The sequence below is a fragment of the Mastigoproctus giganteus genome, chromosome 3 (genome assembly GCF_048544385.1).
Source record: "Mastigoproctus giganteus isolate SK-2022 chromosome 3, ASM4854438v1, whole genome shotgun sequence".
In the NCBI taxonomy this organism is placed as follows: domain Eukaryota; kingdom Metazoa; phylum Arthropoda; class Arachnida; order Uropygi; family Thelyphonidae; genus Mastigoproctus; species Mastigoproctus giganteus.
In genome coordinates this window covers 173,564,522-173,579,965 of record NC_143577.1, presented here as the reverse complement: position 1 = coordinate 173,579,965, position 15,444 = coordinate 173,564,522, and the positions used below count along the sequence as shown (strand labels likewise).

General features: G+C 35.6%; 1 protein-coding gene across 1 annotated transcript; it reads left to right on the top strand.

Moving 5' to 3' along the window:
- The first annotated feature begins 1,652 nt into the window (after positions 1–1,652).
- On the top strand, positions 1,653–3,146 carry LOC150088416 (DNA repair protein XRCC4-like). The gene has a single exon (XM_090370765.1). The coding sequence runs from the start codon at positions 1,734–1,736 to the stop codon at positions 2,823–2,825; it is 1,092 nt and encodes a 363-aa protein (XP_090226891.1). The 5' UTR covers positions 1,653–1,733; the 3' UTR covers positions 2,826–3,146.
- The last annotated feature ends 12,298 nt before the right edge of the window (positions 3,147–15,444 follow it).

Genomic DNA, 15,444 nt, shown 5'->3' with positions numbered 1-15,444 from the left:
ACAAATATGTAAAGTAGTACATATGGAAAGCAGTAACCCCAGAATAACGTATCAACTCTATGGTACTACTCTGACAGTGGTAGAGAATGAAAAGGACCTGCGGGTAATTGTGCAGGCAAATATGAAGTTTTCTAAACAGTGCAGACGGTCTGCAAGTGTAGCTCATGGTGTCTTGTCAATGATATGCAGGAATTTTTCCAGCATGGATATGGATAAAGAGGTGATTATCCCCTTGTATAAGGCAATGGTCAGGCCCCACTTTGAGTACCGTATACATGTCTGGAGGCCTCATTTTAAGAAGGATGTAGAGCTGTTTAAACGAGTACAGAGAAGGGCAACAAGATTAGTGAATGGAACGAAGAGTTGCCCTTACGAAGAAAGGCTTAGATTTTGCAGATTACAGTGTCTGGAGACTAGTCACCTGCGAGGTGATCTGATTGAGGTGTATGATCTTGTTGGCTTGAATGGTTTGAGCATGCTCAAAGCTGTTGGGATTCTTCCTCTTGCTCAGAATAATCACATGAGAGGGCATAAATTCAAATTGAGGAAAGACAGCTGTATGATAGATGTGTGGAAGTTTGCCTTTAGCCAGCGGGTAATTGATTGGTGGAACAGACTTTCATCTTTTGTTGTGGAAGTTGATAGCCTAAATAAATTTAAGGCTGAGCTGGACAGGTATTTGGATCAAATGTAGGGGTGAAATAGGAGCGGGTTTTTTTTTTTTTTTTTTTTGCTGATGCTTTATAAACTTGCACTCTTTAATCGTATGCCTCTATTAATTTTAATACTAATGCTAATGTCAGCTGTTGTCCAGTGACCTGCTGTTGAGCCCGTACACTGCGCTACTCCCTTTGTTCACCACAAACATCCACCTCTGAAAAGCCTTTACGTTTCTATCGGCAGGAGGTGGTTTTCGCAGTAGTATCCTTTTGAAACTCCTTGGTATCTTTGCTACTTCCCATATTTTGTCACTCTAATTTGCACTACCAGATGCAATTAACTACTGCTCTATCTAGCGCAAGAAACGTCGTTTTTTATACTGAGCTATGCGGCATATAGCTTACGGATGGGGTGGTCATAATTCAATGATCACTGAGTGTATGTTTAAGAATCAATGTTCCGACCAACAATATCGCAAACGATTGAAAACTAAATGAATCATTTTGAGATCGGTTGTTCCTTTTTTATTATTGAAAAAAAAATAATGAAATAAATTAGTGAAAGAAAAAATGAAGAATTTGAAATCAGATTTCAATATGAATGAGTGACCAGAAATGCCACAATAAATTACTTACTACTTTGGATTCAACCAACACTATGGCCTTTTGCAAGCCAGGTGGTGTTGGCTGCAATATGGACGTACAGTTCACGGAATAGTTTTATAATTAGTAATATATTACAGCATACTGTTTTGTGAAAATTTGTGGCGCGGGTTATGGTAAGTTGCAGCATCACGTCGTGAATTTAATTAGTTATCTTTGGCCGAATGAATTCATTCCATTGTTTGAGAAAGCATTTGTAGTAAGATAACCGATGTGATTAAAAGTCAGTAGCAAGGAGTACATGATGTGCAGCAGAGAATAATAGATTCTGTGTGATTTATAGGTAATGATAGAGTTCATTGTATAAATCGGTTATCGGAAGTAGAATATTAATTTTAAATCGTTTTGTATTGGTTTGAATTTTACTAACGACTGTACCGTGTATTTCTGTTCTGGTTTGGTGATCTACTAATGGCAAGTATTACAATAAAAGAAATAAAAGTTGAATTCCTGAATGCCGAATGTTGTGAATTCTTCCTGTTGACGAACGTAGCGTGTAACGAGGATGGCTTTTATGTGAATCTGATTAGTGCATCGGGATCAGTTGCTTACACAGGCCACTTGACTAGTGCTGAATTAAAAGCTATGGCAGAGCAGATTAAAATGCCTTTTGACAGCTATTTGAATAATATCCGGAATGCTTTAACTAAAGAAAACACTGGAGATTTACAATTCGTATTTCATTTGAAAGCAATAAGTCATAAAGAAAAGTTATTCAGTTGGAAAAAACGTATCCAAAATGGTATTCAAATTAATCTAGGCGGCATTCCTGTAACTGAAGTAGATAATAGTGCTGTGATTGCCCATTTTCTAACTGCTGCATGCTGTGAAATTAATAAGTTGCATAGTAATATCGATAAATTGGTTAAAGCCCAGGAAAGTTTAAAAATTCAACGAGAGGAAGCATTGGAACTTTTACAGGATAGCATTAAGCTCAAAGAGCAAATGGAAGTATCAATGTATACAAAATTTAGTTTAGTCCTGAACAGCAAGAAAGCGAAAATTCGTGAACTACAAAAGAGAATTAATGACTTTGAAAGTCGCTATGAAAATCTGAACAGGGACAATACTGAAGCAGAAAGTTCTAAAATGACTTCTCAATCGGAGGTGAAGCAAATACAGGCACATTGTGTTGAAAGCCAAGATGAAAGCACCAATAAAAACACTGGTACAGGAGAAAACTGCATTAAAGACAAAATGACCACAGAACATAGAAAACAGGCTGATGTTCATCTAAATCAAGAGTATATTGTTGAGTCTAACAATAAACAAGATTTAGAACACCAGAAAGAGCTCCAAGAAAGCAAAGATGATTCGTTGTTATTTGATGATGGAATTAATGATATAAAAGTCCCAGGATGTGCAAAACGTAGAATAAAGACCTCAAATTCATCACATGGGAATGTGAATCCATCAACTTCAGGAACTTTGAGCCAAACTAAGAAAAAAAAAATACATTATCTTTCAAGGGACAATTCAGACAGTTTGATAAATCATTTGTGAGATTTACAGTAAATGAAAAGAAATGTCATGCTTGTTTAATGAACATATTTCAAACTGCTGTTACAGCAAAACATTGATTTAATGAATTCGATTGAGGCAAAGCCTGTCCACTAAAATCAATTGTCTGTTAAACTCAAAATAAATATAGCCTCCAAAATTGCCAGAAAGTTATGAAAAATGTACTCTGAAATAAAAAACATTAAATGTAAATAATGTATTTTATAGCACCTATTGCGTAAAGTAAAAAAGGTTGGAAATTTTGGTGTTATACATTGTCTCAAAAATACACGGCATAACTTCAGGAATGAGTTCCTCATATGTAGACAATAAAAATATTTTATATCAACATAGTTCCGGAAATGCTTGGTTCCCGAGTTATTAACCAGAATGTCTTATCTCCCGCAGGTGATTTCCTTCATCACAAGGTATTGACAGAATCTGGTGGTTTTCCATTCCGACCATGTACTAAAATCAGGGGCAAGCGGATATGCACTTTATGTACGGTTTGGCGGACGGCAATGCTCTGGAGACTCGTCATTTGTACCACGAAAGGTTCCCAGAACGAAGATGTCCAGACAGGAAAATGTTTGAAGGTATCCATCGCTGCCTTTGTGAACATGGGACCTTTACACCTTGTGCTGCCGATAGAGGACGACCAAGGTCTAAGACTCCCGAAGTAGAGGGGTGGACCAACTGCCTGGCCTCCACGCTCACTGATTTAAACCCACTAGATTTCTTCTTGTGGGGCCATTTAAAGTCATTGGTGTATTCGACTCCGGTAGCTGATGTGGAAACTCTCCGCAATCGAATTGTGACAGGTTGTGAGACAATACGAAACATGCCGGGAATTTGGCATTGTCTTTGTGGGACGTCGATGTGAGGCCTGTATTCAGACAGAAGGTGGACATTTTGAACAATTACTATAAGGTGATTGGTTTGGTTTTTAATGGCGCATTGGCACCTATAAGGTGATGTGAACAGTTAAGTGTCATAGACAGAACTTCAAAACTCGGAAACCAAGCATTTCTGGAACTATGTTGATATAAAATATTTTTATTATCTACATATGAGGAACTCATTCTTGAAGTTATGCTGTGTATTTTTGAGACACCGTGTATAGTGGCAGTAGAAACTATGACTAAAGCTGATTTGGAGTCTGAAGAGCCCTTGGGTATCCTCTGTAGAAGTTCAGATGACTATGTGATATCTGACATGCTGGGTAGGCTGCTAGAAGGTAATGGTGAAGAAGATCCTGGTTACCATGGCACTATGCTTTATTGTAAAAATATTTTAAATGATGGCATATATCGACAGACTGAGACAATTACTTCAATAGATGAAAAGCCTGGTTCAGTGGATGCAGTCCATTATTTACAATACATACTTTGTTGATATGTTTAAAGAAAAACCTTTTAAAATGATAAATAGCACAATATAGTGTATATTAAAGTTTGAAATAATTTTACAGTGCATTGTCTAAAGTGTATATTTGTAATATAATGTATGATGTTATATGATTTTTATGGCACAATATGGCCCAAGAGGCCCTTGTGCCAAAAAAAAAATGATTTTTATGATTCATTATCAAAATTTTTATGCAGAGCTATTTTTTCACTTTTAGCAATGCATGTTAAGCTAGAAATTTTCATTGTAGCTTATATTTGATTACAAAATAAAATAGCCTAAACTACTTAAAAATGTGTGTATATTGCTTAATGAATTTTCGTATGTTTAGCTTCATCTGGTAGATCAGATTAATTGATTTGGTATACAGTGAAGGCTCAACATGCAATGGTAATTTATTCCACAAAACCCATTGTACATTGAAAATATTGTAAGTTGAAACCAATAATACATTGGTTTCCTGTAATTCGATCTAAACTCTTGGCAGACCACCTCAACAGTGCAATAGGTATTTCTTATATGTTATACTTGATTTTTACATTAAAAATGACTGTTTCATAAAGATTATTTAATAAATAGTTATAACACATCTTAAAATAAAATAATAAATTAGCATTTGCCTTAGACTTAGTGCTGGGCCAATGAAATCAATAGTGACGTAGTGGTGGTGGGATCAGATCAGTGGTCAGGTGTTTTTTCAGTCTTTTGTTGCTACTGGCAAAGAAACTGTCCAAAGTGGACTGTTTCCGATGACTTTTTTTTGTAACTTGCTGTAAGAAATGATTTCGTCTTCCATTATGAGTTCAATGTTGGTGTTTTTTTTAACACTTCTCTTAAACGCACGCAACAAGAAATGACAGTTTTTGGCTTGCACAATTTTCTCCAACTCTTGTAGCTCCTCTGTCATTAGCTCACACCCATGAGTGTCGGTAAGGTCCTCCAAATCCTCTTCATCAACCTCGAGACCCATTGATTTACCAAGAGTGACAATATCATTTGTCAAAGTTATGGATGATTAAAGGCCAGATGTTTTTTCCATGCTGAATTTAAGCATCTAGTGTAAGCATCATTCCAAGAACTTAGATTAGTCTCACACAGTCCAGGATGTTGTACTTCGACCTCCAAAAATCTTTGAGGGTGAGAGCGATTTCAAGAGGTCCCTGCAAAGCAACTTGAAAACATTTTCTTGAAGTTTACAATCACTTACTGGTCCATTGGTTGAAGAAAAGGAATGCTGTTGGGTAGCGAAAATTTTACTTGCACAAAGTCAAATTGTGCCTCATGCGATTGAACAAGGTCGGGATCATGGCCTGGCACATTAGCGAGCAGTGCCTTTGCAGGAAGCTTACTTTTCTCAAGATAACTCTTCACTGAAGGACAGAAAACTTCAAGCACCCATTCATTGAAGCATATCATGTAACCCAGGCCTTCTTATTGCTGTGCCAAAACATTCCCAGCATGCCCTTGTTGACGTTTTGTTGTTTAAATACTCTGGGGATGATATTAGAGTGATTCACCAACAAAGGCTTCAGCCTAAAATCTCCAAAGATATTGGCACCCAATGGGAGTGTGCCTATCTTCCATAAGCTTATGTCCAGGTAAACTAGCCTCATCTTTAGTGATGAACGTTCTCCTGGGCATTCTCTTCCAGAAGAGGCCGGTTTCATATAATTAATAGAAATACACTCTTCTTACCACTAGACAAGTGCATCAAACAGAATATAAAGAAACTGTTTGAAGTACACGCGGGAATGTTTTTTTTGAACAATAACAAAGACACTAATTGGTTGAGAAATCGTGCAAATAATGTTCCATGTGTCTGAAAATTTCCACCAATGCATTGTTCCAACCATATCAGAAAGCCATCAGTTCCTGCAGATATCATCGGCCCTTAAAATAAAAGATCGTATGGAAGGTAAATCAGTTCCTGAGAATATCGGAAGTCGAGGCCCCGCTGTAACTTGATGGACATAATGTTTTAGCATGAGAGTGAAATTTTTACTTTAGGCTGATTTAATATTAAATTAAAAATTAAAATTGTTTTTTAATGGTACACATAATTTCAGTTTTATTCCTGCATATGATTAAAGAATTTTTTTATTATAGTTTAAATATTATATAAACTTATCAGGAAGAATATCGGGTATGTTGTATGTGTTGCTACTTTGCAATCCATCTTTCCCACTGCTGGCATCATTCCCTCACTCCTTGTATAATTCTCTATAGTAGCCTTCTGCTATTTGAATTATGCCTTCTCTGCTGTTTATAAGTACACTATCGCTATTCTTCAGTTTCAGTATCATTTGTCTATCTGTATTACTGCTCATGGCTGCTGATTTAAATCCTTTGTTTTCCCTTTAATGCTTGTTCTACTTTTCTTGTGTTAAATCTTCTTATGTCCTCTCTGAGTCTCTTTCTAATGGCTTTGCATAACTCAGTATACTCAATTTTCTCCCTGTCAGTGTTTTTCTTGCTCTTCATTTGTCGTCTTCGGTTCATCATGACAAGTGTTTCTTGACTAATTTTTTCTTTGGATTTCTTTTTCCCTATAGGTTTCTTGGGCTTTATCACTTTCAGAAAGTTGTAATGTTCCTCGTCGATATCTTGGTCCTGAGCAGTCTGCAGAAGCTCAAACTTGTTCTTAAGTTCCAGTACATACTGTTTTTTCTCCTCCTCTGTTATCTCAAAAACTCGAGTCAGTTTTTTCCTTTCCTTTCCTACATCTATATCAAGTGTACATCTTACCATTCTGTGATCACTTCCAACATTTACCGTATTCAGGACGGTAACATCATTCACAATATATCTTCTGTTAGTGAGGATGAAGTCGATTTCATTAGTTGTTAATCCATTTGGGCTCTTCCATGTCCACTTTCTGTTCACCCTTTTCTTGAAAAAAGTGTTCATTACTGACAGTCCTTGAGATTCTGCAAATTCCACAAGTCTTTCACCTCTTTTATTTCTTTCACCAATTCCAAAATTTCCTATAGTTCCTCTTTCTGCGCTGTTTTGCCTTTTTCCAACCTTAGCATTGAAGTTCCCCATAATAATAGTGTAGTGGGTTTTCTGCTCATCTAGACGACTCTCAATTTCGGTGTACATTTCTTCAACCTCTTCATCATCATGGCTCGATGTTGGTGCATAAATCATTATAATCTTTAGCTTGTACCTCTTAGAAATCTTGAGTATTAGTCTTGACACCCTTGGTGATGTACTTTTGAATTCCAAAATGTTGTTTTTAAAATATTTATGGACCAGAAACCCAACTCCACCTTCACTCCTTTCACTGTTTCATTGGTGTACAGCAATTTTATGTTAAAACTGATTTTTATGCGAAAACATGTGAAAATATGGATTTTTTTTACATATTTACTGAAGTAAATATGTTAATTTGAAAATAAAGCACTCAAGGCCTATATTGGTATTATGTGTATTTCTGAATTGGAAATATATACATAATGGGTTCAAATTTTTGTGGTAAATGCTCTCACCCTCTTAGCACTTCAGTGACTGCAAACACAGTAACTAAGGCTTATTATTATGGAATTCTTAATTTTTTGGCAAATCAAACTTAAAACAAAATTATTTGAATTAGATCGAAGGTTAATTTTTATATAATAAATAATATGTAAACATTTACCAGCTGTCTTTGCAATATCACCATCACAAAAGATCACTATGGTCACAAGAACTTGATTTGTTTTTGGATGAAACATAAACAGTACTGTGGTTTACTTAATCTCATTACCAGGTGGTTTGGAGGGAAGGATTCAAAGGGACTACTTGTATCCTGGGGTTATCAGCACTGCAGGTATTGTCTTAATGTTTAATGGGAGATGTTGATACACATTTAAGGATATGTGATAAAAATTAAAATAGAATAATGACAAAATTAAATAAATAAACCTAGTTATATATAGAGGTCAAGATAAAGGATTCTAAATAATATTGTTGAAAAACTTTACCAGTTAAGATCTGTTTCTAGAGTGGTTAGTAGGAATTGATCTAGGTCTTAATCCACTTCTTAGTTGGAGGGGGTTATTTGGTTGGAGGGTTAGTTGCGTTTAAGAAGTGTAAACATATTCTTAAAGATATGTATGCGGCTGCTTTTGATCTGAATTCCTTTGTTGCATGACTCCTATTAAAAAAGGTTTCTTTGTAGGGTCTACAGTTATGGTATCTATCTGTAGCCAGTACTGATGTTTTGGAAAATGTCCATGTATGGAAAACTAAGTCTGAATTTGTTACTCTGCCTTTTCAATGCCCTTCTTGTGTTTTTTTTACTCTGAGTTTTCTCTTGCATTGTCCTATGTAGGCTTTAGGGCAGTCTCTACATTGAAACCAGTATATAGGGTTTTTTAGTGATGAGGGTCTTGGATGGGGAAGGGAGAGGTCAAGATAAGGGATTTTAATGTCCTTTATCTGTTGTTGTTTTGGATTACATGATAAAAATTTGCTTTTTTTTTTTTAGCTATTCGAGCTATTTTTTTCACTTACTGTTGGGTGTATTGGAGAATTTTTCTATGCAATTTTTATTGCATAGAAAAATCTGGAGGATTTCATCCTTAAGAGCCTGCATCTTTGCAAAGGCGGTAGGCCCTTCAGGACACCTATTTTTGTGTTTAGGGATGGTTGGATGAGAAATGGAGGATAGATCCAGTGTCAGTAGGTTTTCTATAAATTTGTGTTGTAAAGGTGTTGGTTCTGCTTAGTAGTAGCCCAAGAAATTGTAGTTTTTTTTTATCTTCTAATTTGATTTTGAAAGAATGTGGATGAAGGGTATTGATATGTAAATGAAAGTTGAGTTCCTCAATGTAATGTAGCTCACTGGTAAGGACATCAGCAATATATCTAATCCATACCTTAGGTTTAAAGGTAGCTTTTTCTATGGCTTGTTTTCAAAGGAATTCATAAAAATCTCTGCCAGTGGGGAGGGGGGGTCGAGTGGATTGCCCATGCTCGGACTTCTTATTTTATATAGGCTATTTTTGAAGCTGAAATAACCTATTTACAAATCAATTAAGTCGCAAATGTCTCACATATCTAGGGGAAGGTGGTATAAATCTTGTCGCCTGGTATCTGGTGCAAGGTGGTCTTATTCTCTTCTAATGAGACATTAGTGAACATGTTATCAACATCAAAGGATAATTATTGATGTAATGTTTTCTAGCCGGTGAATAAATGTTGATTTTTTTATCATTCTAGTATTTATAGGTGTTAAGTACGATGGTTTTTACAAACCATTGGACTACATTTCACCTGGATGGTTTCTACGATTAACTATGGGTCTGATGGGAAAGTTAGCTTTGTGGTGGTTGACATTTCTGAACAATGTTGGCTGGGCTCAGGATTTGTTTGTAAGTGGTGTCATTAATTTTATTTGGTATAAGAGTTTTTTTGTTTTTATCTTTTTTTTTTTTCTTTCTTCTACTTTGTTTTTAACTTTTTTTCAGCTATGGAATTGATAGGGTCTCTGTTGGTGGTTTTTTTTTTTAGATGTTTTCACCTGCTAATAGGGATAGGATTTTATTGGTATAAATTTTGGTGTTTATAACTACTGCATTTCCTTTGTCAGCTTTAGTTATATGTATGTTACTGTCTAGCTTAAGTTGTATTGGCACTTTCTTGTAGGTGGGCGATAAGTTGTTATAGTTTTTGTAAGTTTTCTCATATTTATTTTTATGCAATGTATTCATGACTTCTAACTTGATTATGTTTCTGGTTTCTATGTTTTTAATGTTTTGGAAGCCAGTATTAAGTTGTGCTAGAAAAGAGAGGTATGGGATTTGTTGTGGTGTCAGAGTGAAATTTAATCCTAAACTTAGTGTCTCATATTTTATAGTGGAAAAGGATCTGAAGCTTGCATTAACTGCGTTGGGGAAATCCCATGTTATTGCATGTGGGGTTGTATTGACTAACTATTGGTGTATTAACAGAAGATCTTACCTGGGATAGGGTTTGATGTTTTGCTGGGTCCTCAATTTGTAGAGTTAGGAATGGTCCATCCAGTGGTGAAGGTTCGTCTTTATCCCAAGGTCTTGTCTGGGCTTCTACTAGGTTAGGTGATATTTCATTGCTGTGGGTATCTTTCAACATTCATTGGGTTATAATCTCTTGGATTCCTTGTTTGTTTCGGGTAGTAGATCATCTAATGGCGGCAGGTCTCCCTTTTTTCTGAAGTATTTACTACCTTTGGGAGATGCAAAGAATCCTCCATTTTGGGATTCCCCTCAGGGATTCCAGTTTGTTGTGAGAAAGTTCCATCAAGGATTGGGGAGATATTTATTCATTGTCTTAGAAAGGGCCATCTGAGGTTGGGAGGTTTTTCTGTTCCTGTGCAAGGCTGTATTGTTGATTTCCTGCATCTGTAGATTAACTGCTTCAGGACTGATTTGCTGATTCTGTTGTTGGAGTGGTCCATGTGGTGAGAGGATTGCAGTAGGACTGTTCCTGGCTAAGCTGGATTTAGGCCTTCCAGAGCCTTAGGCACTGAAAATATTATGGTGCCCTCCCCCTTCCTACAAAATGTGAAACTCAAAAAAAACCAATATTAAGACAATGTTTTGATTATTTGCAATGAGAATTACATTAAATGTTTGATTTAAAACAGCTTTCTTGATTTTCTGATTGCAGAATTCTTGATTAGGTCACAAAAGTTATTCAAGGAAGCATGTCTGCTTCAATACAAAGTAGAGCAAGTGAATTATGTAGTTCTCCAGAAAAAATTGTGTTCAAGTCAACAGGGTATGATTTCAACTAGATTTTGGGAATTTTATAAATATTGTTAGGCATGTTTATATCAGTTGGACAGGAGAATTTACTTGACATTTCTTTTGTACACTTCATCTTTTCATATGTGCTTAAAGTGTATAAATTATAACATTGAAAGTAGATATGAGAAACTTCTGTAGGATTTAAATATGTTTCTGGCTCTTTTCCATTACTGTCTTATTTTTTTTTTCTTCTTTAGCTTTTTTTTTTTGGTTTCTTTAAAGTCCGTGTCAGATATTTTTTGGTTTGTCTTCAAATCTTTGAAACCCATTCCTCAGTGTGTGCAAGTAATCCGCTAATGATTGGTAGAGATCTGCACATCTTTAAATCCATTTCTTCTTAGAGTTGCGCATTTAAAGCTTTGTAAAATTTCATTCCAAAAAATCAATATAAATACAAATTATAGTTCTTGCATCTTGTTTAGTTTCTCCTTTTTGTGATTGGTCTTCAGCTGTACTGTCTAAGGCATCTGCAATCTTTGAATGTGATTCCATAATTGCACTTGTTGCTATTGCATGTGCAATTTCAGTACACACTCATTGCCAAGATATGTTTTAAGAACTGCTCATCAGTGTTGAGGCAGAAAAAATGTATAAAGTAACTGCACTTTTGAGAAAAAATTTACTGCCATTGAATAGCAGCCAGCAGTACTGAGGCCAACAAGATATAGAATATGCAGCACATGGTATGAGTATGGCATAGTTGTAATGTTCTAAAATCTTCTGCTGCATGCCTTTATAATGCCCTACCATGTTGGCACCCTTGACATACAACTGTCCTCTGTACTTTGAAAAATATATTTTACTTATTTGCCACAGATAATCCAACACTTGATTTGCCTTTCTTCTCCTGTGTGTCTTTATAATTTGAGGAATGTTAGAAATCGTTCTACTGGTTTTCCATCTGTAGATGACATATCTTATTACAGTACTCATTTTAATACATTATATATACTATATTCACACATTATATATTCAAATTCTACTACCCTCATGTCTGCAAACGATGACAAACACTTCAGATTCATCTAATTTATTTACCATACTTATAGCATTAGTGCAAAGCAGGTATATGAGCATCTCTTCTGCTCTTAGCAATCCCGACAGCCCATTTTTTTCTTGCTCCATGAGGAACTCCAGCAGTCCTTGGAAACTCCCATAACTTGCTTTTCAGAATGCTGCATAAAAGCAATACAAGAATAAATTTCACCTTTGCTTATGGTTGCTGTTAAAGTATTAGTCAGTGCATTCCCCACCAAACTATCTGTTTAGTTGGTGTGTCTCCACTAAACAAGCCGTTTTTGACTTCCTCGATGGCATCAGCAAATATTCTCGTACCACATTCTATCTAAAGTGTCTGTCAACTCAGTAAAATAGTCTCTCCTGTTAATAAGCAGACCGTGCTGTAAAAAATTCTATCCCACCCTGCTAGCCTCACAATCTCTCCAGGACCGAATTAGTTTACAAAGCTCATGTACTCCCCCTATTGTGTCTGGGAAAAATTCCAGACACTCAAATCTTAATTCGTACCTTTTTCTGAACATTGCCCTGTTAACTGAATCCTTAAACAGCCTATTCTTAATATCAGTAAAACAGTATCATGTTTTGTACCCTTTAAAGATGATAAATGCTCTACAGTGTTATTGATTTTAGCCCATGGTCCTATTCGACCTGTCCTTTTTGCGCAGTAGGATCAACTTTTCCCTGCCGAAGGTCAATGACAATAGCTGTGTGATATTGTGTCGAGAGTTGTAAATGTAACTGTTCTGGTGCGAAGCACCAGAACAGTTACATTTATAAGTAGCATCAGTGACTCTGTAAATTGTGTGCACTATATGTTCGATTTATCTATTGGCTGGCCGAAAAACCCGACTTTCCAGGATAAAAACCATGTAACCCTTGCCTTGCCTTCAACAACTAATTCAGCTAGATTAAAAAAAAAAAATGCAAAAATTCATAGTATTTTTGATGGGATTCAGAGCTGTAGTTTTCTACCCGGTGTGGGGAGGATGGTGATCGATGGCAGTCTGACTTTCTAAGGGGTATCAATTAAAAGGGCGGATAAATCAGTGTTCCAGGGAATCATTGAGCTTTAATTATCATGTAGCAGTAAAAATACATTTTGATCATAAGGGAGCTATAGCTCTTTTATCCCCTTTCTGAGACCACTATTGATTACAACCACTGTTCTACCTGCAAGGATGATGCACATGTGCAGTGAATCCAGAAAGGTGACCAGGGATGAGTTTCACCCCCTGTGGAATAAAATTCCCTCCCGGTGAAAAAAAATAATTTTTATTTTATAAAGCATGAATTTGATAAATTTATGTTAAATAAACATAACATTAAAATTCAAATCAACTAATGTGGTATGTGCTTGGTGGTACATGGCAAAAATAAATCACTAAAATTCAAAAGACAAATTTTCAAAATAATTAAATGGGCAATATTTCTGGCTGCCCAAATTGTAACTAAAAGCCACTATTTCAAGTGTCCACATTTTTGTTTTATGGTTTTCAGGTTCCCTTTATTTTCGTAAGAACCATCTCTTGATAGTTTTTCACACAAACGGTCTACTTGTGACTAATTCTTTGTTTATATATCACAAACAAGTTGCAGGCCAACCTGAATTGGTTCCTGACAGATGTTGTAATTATAAAGTGTCCCAATGCTTTCAGGGGAGTCAGCAGCTACAAATTCATCATCAGCAGTTTCGCTTTATGGTTTTTACATTCCCTTTATTTGTTTTTTTTAACATCAAGGGTCTACTTGTAGCTAATTCTTCCTTTATATATCACAAACAAGATGGTTTGGTCGCAGCCTATGAACAATACATTTTATATCCTTTTTATTATATATGCATCAGGGGCAGCTTGTTGGTAGGCACTGCGGAACTGCAGCACCCCAAGCTTTTTAAATCTAAGTTGACAGAGTTATATGAAATTTTGTGAAGAACAATACAACGCAGTGAATATTTTTTATTAACAGTTCCTGCATATAGTATACTCATTCTCCATTATTATTATCATCAGCCATATGGTACAAGGAAGCCTGAGGTTTATGCTGCACCAGCCAAAAAATAAAATTCCTCAGTTACCGAGAGAGAGAACAAGAAGTAGAAAAGAATCACCAAGAAAGAAAAGAATGATGATATCCAGCTCAGGACCCTGGGTTTGCCAAGCCCATACTCACCAGATGTGAGTCCCTGGGGTTAATAATCATTTCAATAATAAATGAATAAAAACATGAGATCATTTTCAACTTTGAAGTTTAACCATAGGTGGAACTGTGCGCTATGCAGTTCACATTTAGGACCCAGTAGTTGAGTCAATGCTTAGTGGGCAGGTTCCCAATACACAATTTTAAAGGTGATAAAACTAGTAAAAGGAACTGTGGAGTGAGCAGTGCCGATTTTAACAGTACACCAAACATGAATAAAAAGTTAATCTAGTTTCAACAAATAAAAACCAAAGAATAGATTTTATTTTTAAATAAAATTTTGAGATTACCCAAGTTTGTTAATGGTAAGTGTCCAGTTATTGTTTTGTAGTATTTTTAACTTGCGTATTATTATTATTACCATCAATGTCTACATGTCTTATAACCAAGGCAATTTAATGTAATTTTAAGAAGCAGCACCCCCATACATCAGAGTCACGAACTGCCACTGATATGCGTCTGTACTGTAATATTGAAAGATTGCATGAAGATAAGTTTAGAGGGCCCAATGAGTTATCGGAAAAATTAATAAATGAAGTGATTGATACACATGCATAGAATAAGATTATTCTATGGCAATACAGTACTTGTATGTTTGATCATAATTTGTTTAATTTTTTTTTTTTTTTTTGCAAATTTTAATCAGTGATTTTCATATTATTAAAATGTGATTATTGTCAGTAATGTGCTTTTTATGAACTGACTTATGACTTATTTTTATGACTTATGGCCCTCGTTATAACTCGGTTCGCTCTACGCTGATTTGCTATAATGCTGTTCTTGTATTATAACCCATATCTGACTATAACGCTGTCACAAATCACTATAATGCTCTTTTACAGATTGCATTTTTGGCATATCGTTTCGTTTCATTTCATAGAGTCAATAGCTTGAAAATGAATAGCAAAACAGCATTAAAACGTTTCCCACGCCGACTTGAGAAATTTTCCCTCGTTCAGTGAAATTTTCTTGCATGCTAATTTAATTGCACTACGGTGGCTTGTTACATAGTTCCGAGATCAAAATTTTAAAAAATGATCAAGTATATTGATAATTTTTTATCTACCTTATAATATTTGCATTATATGCATCTATCTGAAGTCTAGTCATCACCCAGTACAGTATTATACATCGTATGTAATGGACAGTCTACTCGAACATTGTATCATAATTAATGCAACCAACGCAGTTACATTTTCGAAGAGTTAATAATGGCGGATAAGAAT